This window comes from Cyprinodon variegatus, unplaced genomic scaffold, assembly GCF_000732505.1.
Source record: "Cyprinodon variegatus isolate N-32 unplaced genomic scaffold, C_variegatus-1.0 Scaffold563, whole genome shotgun sequence".
In the NCBI taxonomy this organism is placed as follows: domain Eukaryota; kingdom Metazoa; phylum Chordata; class Actinopteri; order Cyprinodontiformes; family Cyprinodontidae; genus Cyprinodon; species Cyprinodon variegatus.
Genome location: NW_015151016.1, coordinates 547,548 through 555,796, shown reverse-complemented (window position 1 = coordinate 555,796; position 8,249 = coordinate 547,548). Strand labels below are relative to the sequence as shown.

The following is an 8,249-nucleotide window of genomic DNA, read 5'->3' as shown; positions in this document are numbered from 1 at the left end:
TGTTCTTTATTAAAATTAAATTATTTAGCAATATCATAAAATGTCCAGGCAGAGCTGCACATAAACTATGGTTTCAAATCTTTTCAATAATTATCGATATCGATCAATATGCATTTTTTTTTATCGATAAGCTTTTTTTCTATATCGCCCAGCCCTAGACCAAAATATGACGGCTGCAACCTGTCTCAAAATATTTAAATGTCAAAGTTCTGAAAAAAACATTGTTGCTGACTTTGGAAAATTAAACCTTTTTGAGGTTTGGGTTAAACCCGCCGATGACATAAGTAATGTAATGGGGGTCCGTGATCCCTAGGGGGTCAACAGAGGTACTGCATGGGGGTCGTGAAAGTTTTGGTTGATTAGACTTTTTATATTCCCCACTGCAATTTTTTCCACTAATTGAAATATCTTTAAAAACATATTAACCTGTATTCAACACACTGTAGTAAACAGATAAATGGAGGCAGAAGATGTCTTTCAGACATCAATGCACACATTCAGCGACACACAGGAGCTCTTTCAAGCTGGGCACCGTTTCATTCACAACACCTGTCCCATCAACCAGGAATCAGAATCAGAAATACTTTAATAATCCCAGGGAGAAATTACTTTCATTACATGACTCCATCTGTAGGACCTGTTTGATATAACACAATTTAATATAAAATAAAGGGGGGCCCCGCTCCACCATCTCAGTATCAATTTGGGGGTCCTTGGCCTGCAAATCATTGAAGACCTCTGGCTTAAAGCATATTACTGTCTCTGCCACAGTCAAGACTTCAATAAATATAATGAACCCCAGTCGGCCTCAGCAGATGGCTCACACTGAGCCTGGTTCTGCTGGAGGTTTCTTCCTTCAGAAAGATAGTTTTTCCTCTCCACTGTCGCTATAAGCATGCTAAGTGTGAGGGATTGCATTTGAGTCAATGAGTTGATGCAATCAACTGGTTTTCCTTAGATAGAAAACTTTGAATCAATCTGACTGTATGATCTGGTAAACTGTAAAGTGCTTTGAGATTACATGTGATGTGAATTCATAATTATCTTCTGCTTCACATATTTTACTGCATTGTTTTGACCTAAAACCTGCATAACATGTATTCCAAAGAAATTTATTGACCTAGTAAAGAACAGATTCATTGAAGTAGAACATGGAAGCCTAAGAAAAACCCATCTTTACTTTCAGAAAACTACATCTAGAGAGGCTGAGTGTGGGATTTAGCTGCACTAAACCCTTTAACCTGTTTGATCAGTGGTGCATTTATCTGATTTTCTGTGTGACAGCATCTTGTGAAGCATTTCATGTCGCTGGGAGAAGAGGTGCCAGACGGCCTGGTGCTCAGAAACATGTTCCTCTGCTGTCCAGAAAAGCTGTGCTCCAGTTTGTTCGGGTCCTTACTCATATATGATGCTCGAGGCGAGAAGATGTTATCACATTAGATACCTTTGGAGTTATGCTGATTTATTACAAGAATCTCTGTCAGCATTTCCTTGACCTACATGTTAAGAGTGTGTTGGCAGTGTGTAGGTGTAGCTACAAGCCTAATCCACTAAATGACTCACTGAAGCAAATAAAAAAAGTTAAGAATTAAAACTGAGGGAAAGCTTGAATGATACGTGTTGATGGGTTTATTTTAATAATAAAAGTCCAATCAGTTTGTGTACTGATGGCAGTGCATCACTTTAAATAAAGAAAATGAGTTGAAATCGATTTTTTGCTGTAGATTAGTTGCTAATTTTTACACTGTAAAAAAATGTAAATCTAAGTCATTTTTTCTTAAAATAAGTAATTATTTTCTTGAATTGAGCTGGCAATTGATACACTTTGCCAATAGAATAAGACAATTAACATTTAAAACAATAAAAAAACAACTGCAGACTCTTATTTCAAGTGCATAATATCTAATTAACCTATTTTAAATGGTAAAAATGTTCCTTCTATAGGCAGATCAATTAATTTCCTACTCAAATTAAGGGTACATACACTAATTTTAAGAAATATTTACTCATTTCAGAAAATTTTTGCAGTGTAATTGTAATAAACCAAAAATTGTAACCCCGACATTGCACTTTTTTGTTTTATACAAAACCATTTTTTTATTTGCAGGTAACAGGAAATGCACTGTTCTATAGGTGAGAAGACATTTTCGCTCTTCTGACCCACTTGTGAAGGTGTCACCTTTGAACTTTCCCACAGGGGGAACTTTGTGTTATTTTATGTTTAGAAAAAAATGCAAACTCATCATAAAAGGTGAGAGCGAATCAAACAAATGAGAATAAAATTAAAAGAAACAACAAAACAACAGAAAACAGAGAAAGAAAAGCAGAAAAAAGTGACCTAAATCTGTGAAAGGCATGGCGGAAATGCGCGTCGCTGCACATGTTGGCAGCACACACACCAATACGGCCTGCCTGCATATAAACACTGCCTGAAGCCAGCAGGACTGCACAGGAGCGCCGCAGTCGAAGCTGAAACACAGAGAAGACGCAGTCATGCTGATGGTGAGTTAGAGGACTTTACTTATCTCCAATTTACATCAGATTTCATCACAGGGTGAATTAAGGGTTAGATGACTCAGTATTATCACTGTGCTTGATTATTTCTATATGTAGTTTGGGAAAGGAGATTATTATATAAGAGAACTGTTGTAAAACCGATGATGTTAATGCATTAAATAATCAGTTTATTGCTTTCCAATCTATTAACATCATAATATCCAGAGGTTAAAAGAACAGAACTTTAAGAAGACACATATCTCATTATGGACTTTTTTTAGGTGGTGAGAGTTTTTCTCCTGCTGGGTTTCGCCTCGGTGCTTCTTGCTGCTGGTAAAAAACGTCTGATCTCGCTGGAGCAGAAGGTCAGGCCGAAGGGAAGGAATGTGAAACTGGCTCTGGATCCATCTGCGTATTCCTACCTCTCCATCAGGTCGGACTCAAGCATTGCCAACTTGTCTCTGTCACCGTGGACCTACATGTGAGGAAACACCACACGCCGCTGCTCTGCTGCACAGCCCCCAGGGCTGACAGGCTTTATTTTTCAGTCTTAGACTAGAACATCAGAACATCTGGAATCGATGGCCTGTGATTATAAATGAATTATCCCATTGCAGAGGATCCACATCTGTTGGAGGACATGCTGCATTGTTGAGGTTATTTCCCCTCCGTAGATGAAGTATTTCCTCAGACTGTCTGGGTTGAAGAAACGGTACAAGCAGGAGTTGATATTTATAACTTCTAAAAAAACAAATTCCTGTGGATTTTAGAAGTTTTATTTCCTTCCTATCTTAAAAAAAAACAGAGAAAAAAATCTTTACAAATCAGTGAGTTTCAAAGGTTCTGAAAAAAATGACCTGGACGTTTTTGGTTGCAACCATTCAAACCAGAACCGCTAAAATAAGCAGTTTAGGTTTCATTTTTCAGCCCATTTAGATGCTTTATACATGCTGACAGATGAACAGTGCTTTTTATCTGTTTTAGAGCTTTTCTGGTTGTAACTCAACCACGAAAACACTCCCACCGCAGTCGAAAGGAATTTTAACGATGTCCTTGAAGTAAGAAGCATCTTGCACACATTAAACGGATTAGGAAAGAAACACTCATGGGGTTTTTCCACATCTGAAATTAAATGAGCTGCTTGCTTAGTTTTTGAATCAGATTACTTTATTGCAAATTTTTCACGCAGAGACCCTAAACCATAAAACCCTAGCTTTATAATCAACCGCTCATTTTATGTCAAATATATATTGACAGAAGTTACTCTGACAATAGTTTCTGGTAAAATCACCTCTTTGAATGTTTATTTAACAAATATATTTGTCCCTTACTCCATCCATTTCTCTCATGAAAACACAATTTTATGTCTTTCATTGGATTTAGATGTTGGAACTGATTATGGGGATAAATGATTATATGAAATAATCGTATTTGTTTATTATATAATATTATCTGAACATGTTTGGCAGTCTTTGCCATTTAAGGACGTTTCCTTACTAGTATGAGAATTTATTTAAACAGTCAGTTATCAAAACGGGTATAAAACTTCCCACTGAAATGGTCCAAATGGACACATGGTTATTTTAAGTTGTCCAGTGGTTTTCACATAAAAAAGCGTACATTCTGGTTATTATCTGTGTTATCTGCTCAGGTTCTAGCATGCAGTTAACTGCTTTACAGACTTGCTGCTCATTTGAAGCCAGTTGCTGTTTTAAGAAGTGTTGCACCAATGCAATTTTTTGGCCCTAATAATGATAACCGATACCTGGCTGTGCAGTATTAGCCAATACCGATACCATACTGATACCATCTGTTTGAAATATATGTGTGTGTGTGTATATATGATGAACTGCAAACTACTTGGATGTAAAATAGTTGCCATCATGGCTTTGTGAAGCTGCTGCCTACCTTTGTGAAGCAGGAAAAAGACTAAAACAAAGTGAATCCAGTAGAACTTTTTATTGCCTACCTGTAATGGGTGACAATAGTTGAATAAACTTTTGGCTCTATAAATGGTATCAGTGCCCTATTTGTTGGTACTCACTGATACTGATACTGTTAAGTCAATGCTGCCTTTAATTAAGGGTTATTAGTTCCACATATCTAGTTTCCAAGTGGAATAGTTCTCACTCTACATATCTTGATTGACTCCCTCTCCATATAGAGACTCTGTAAACCCGCATCGTTTCCCGGAGAGGATCTTACAAGCCAACTGCAGCACGTCCGGCTGTCTGAACCTTTACAGGGGAGATGAGGATTTATCTCTGGAGGCCAAACCCATTAAATATCAGGTCCTGGTTCTGTACAGGTGAGCCTCTGCGCTAGAAAGCTTTTTTTTTCTATGCTAAGCCTCTAGTTTAGTTTTTTGATCTGCTTGTGTACAAAACAAAACAAAAAAACAGTGAGCAGGATAGAGCATAAGAGCTGGGAACATCTGTGAAGAATAGACACTTGTTTAAAAAGTAAGTCGCATCAGATGTTAGGCTTGTTTTAAAATAACATCCTCAGTGAAAGTAAGCTGAGATGAAAACCAACATGATTACAGGGAACACCCATTTACTGTTTTCAACCTTTTAAAAACATTTTCGGCATGAGAAACATTCTGTTGTTCTCTGTCTCTGTTTTTAATTTCACAAATATCATCCCAATCTAAACGTAGTACTGAGATTAGCTGTGAACTCGCTGTATTTTTAAGGGTTTGGTTCCTATAAATAACTCCTATGTTTAAAAAGTTATTTTGGAAACAGTTTTCTAATGACATTGCGTTGGCAGAATCTAAACAGCATCCAGCGGTCTGTGAGCGCTCTTAGGCTAAGATTGCTTTTTGTATAATTTATAATCTAAAGACAGAGGAAACAATGGATTTTTAAGATTTGTTTTTTTTTGTTGAAGCATAACACAGAAACTTGGGTTGTTGCTTTTTAAAAATTTTAAATGAGCTTTTCAACATTTTTACATAGTTTATGAAGTTTTTAACTTTTTAAATTAAAGCGGTAATGTAAAGAAGTTAGACTAAGCCTTGAGACGGAGGTGGACCTTACAGACTCTACATTTGACCTTATGGTTTGACCTTATTTTTTGCAAAGTTGTTTGGAGGCAGAGACCTGAAACTCAACAACTTTATTTCTAACCAGACATTAAACTTTCTATGTTTTAACCATCCCTCTACAGAACCCTGAAGGAAAAAAAGAACAAGAAACCAGGGAAGAAGGCAAAGAAGAAGTATGTCTTTAAGCTGGGGACGGAAGAGATCACGGTCGGCTGTACTTGCGTGAGACCCAATGTGATACCACAGGAGTAACAACACGTCCAACAGATGCTCTGGTGACACGTATCGACCATATCATCTACTGTCTGTTTGGTTTGGTTGACACAGATACAGGAGAGAACAGATACTGTATCTGCTTTCAACTGTATTTATTGCTGTAGATAAAATAAGATTTTTTTTGACAACTGTGACTTGTGTTTTTCACTTTCCAACACACTTGGTGTCCTTAATATCTTCATGTAAGCCACTTTATTAGGATTCCCAAGCTTAATTATAACCAGAGGTCTGTTGTCCTTATTGTGAGATTTTAGCAGGTTAAGCTAAGAGAGATGAATTATGATTATATATGATGACATTTTATTGTGTTCCACCAGAACTTTCTCTCATTTTAAACTTGTTAGATTGCTCTTAGTGCCCAAATATATATAAAAACATGTTTTTAAAGTCCATTGCTGATTTTTACAATTGTCTCTTCATGCCATGTATTCTGATGTAGCTATAATTTATAAAAATTCAGAAAGATCTCCCTGTTTTATTAAGTAATATGTCTCCTATGATAAATCCCCTGCTTGTATTTTGATGACAGGTTTTATATTAACAGGGCTCAACTCTTCTTTTCCCATACTGTCTCTTTTTTTTTCACCCCTAAAAATCTCCTGACCAACTGGACATAAAGTTTAAAACACTGTCTACTCCCAAAAGGTCAAATAGTTATTATCTGAATTATTTAGAAAACAGGTCATGCTGCTTTGCTGTTGGAGCAGCTTAAAACATTCAGCCTGCTGAGGGTGAGCAAATCTTCATTAGTGCAGACTGAGCATCTACATAGCGTTGCATGAGATAAAGTTTTTATAGGCTCTTAACTAAATATTCTAAATACCACATATATGTGACTTGTATGTAGTTTTGCAGAAACAACAACAAAACATTAACTGATTGTCTTTCTTCAGATCAAGCAGCAAACCAGGCTTGCTTTAAAGGATCTTCTGTTAAAATGGGGTTTTGTACAGATATAAAATATATCAAGTAAGAAGCGTATGTTTATTGTATATAAAGAGAACCTGGTAGGTTCGATTCAATATATGCACTCTAGGTTTCTCAGTCAGGACCTCCTCCTATCAAACCAGTTTTAGGAAGGGAAGGACATTTAGCAGAACTTTGAGCTGATTGGAAGAAGAAGGTCAAAATGGGACAAGATGGTTTACTATGTGCTTGTAAAACACAAAATATGGTAAAAATGTAGCTGACAGGCAAGATTAGAGCTCTAACCCCTTAAGACGAATTCCATGATTGCCTGAACTGCCTTTAACATGGATATGAGACACCTCATGCAGAATTTAGCAGAACAGGACAGCTTTGCCGATTCGATAATTTCCTCCATGTCATCTTTTAGATGCGCGTCTGATGTTGTAATTGTTTGTCACTCTTGATCTTAAGATAAACTAGAAAAACACCTGGAGAGAGCAGACGTTCACCATGTAGCTCATTTTCCTCTACATATAATGACACCTTAAGTTAATACTTGTATTGACAGGATCCTTCAAAAAGTTCCATCATCAACAAATAACGGGTTGTTCCTTGGACTGAGGCGAACCTTTGGTAGAAATGTTACTATAACCCGTTTATAATTTTTCAAATTATCCTGTATACAGACAGACAAACTCTCCTAAAAACATAACCTCCTCAGTGGAGGTACATCCTAAAAAAGTTAAAGCAAATCCATTCATTCTGAAGAACAAATTAAAGCTGTGTAAAAATCAGCAAAATACATTTACAGAAATGTTATTTTTTTGGCTGTATTATTTTTGCTTTATCTGTTTGGGTTTCTTTGCCTGGGTGGGTTTATGTATTTATTTTCCCAGTTCACTCTAGTTTTCATTTTTTGGTAAATGTGAACCAACATGGTCTTTCTTTCTAATACGTTTAGTGGTAATTAACCACCTGATACCATTTTGATGAAATATTCACTATGTGTAAATATCAAATACCACTTAGATAGATAGATAGATAGATAGATAGATAGATAGATAGATAGATAGATAGATAGATAGATTATTTAGATCAGATCTTCAGTTAAAAAGTGTTTTTTCTTTTGTACTTTTAGCTAATATCTATAAAGTCAGCTTCTAATCAAAATGTCTTATTTTCTGTAACCAAAGCTGAATTTTAGAGCCGTGTTAACATTATGGGGATGTTTGATGTCTGGACGAAAAGAATGGCCCAGCACAGTATTTAGCTCTATTAGAAATCACTGCACTTATTCACTTATTCTCCTTCCAATGCTTTTCTCCTGATTGTGTTTTATGAGCTAAAAGCTTAAAATATATTTTTTATATCTGCCTAATTGTTGCAGTTCTTTGCTCTATGTTCAGTATTGTTTTTCATACTTAACTTATCAGTTAAAAACAGTTTCTGTACATGTCAGGTTTGTTAGTACATATGCATATATGGCAGTGTATATGTTTACCATTTTAATGATGTTACT

At 36.1% G+C, this 8,249-nt stretch overlaps 1 protein-coding gene across 1 annotated transcript; it reads left to right on the top strand.

Moving 5' to 3' along the window:
- Nucleotides 1–2,390: 2,390 nt before the first annotated feature.
- Nucleotides 2,391–7,756, top strand: LOC107095673 (interleukin-17F-like). Its single transcript, XM_015391879.1, has 4 exons — nt 2,391–2,502; nt 2,778–2,977; nt 4,661–4,804; nt 5,668–7,756. Exons 1-4 carry the CDS (start codon nt 2,494–2,496, stop codon nt 5,795–5,797), a joined length of 483 nt encoding a protein of 160 aa, XP_015247365.1. The 5' UTR covers nt 2,391–2,493; the 3' UTR covers nt 5,798–7,756.
- The last annotated feature ends 493 nt before the right edge of the window (nt 7,757–8,249 follow it).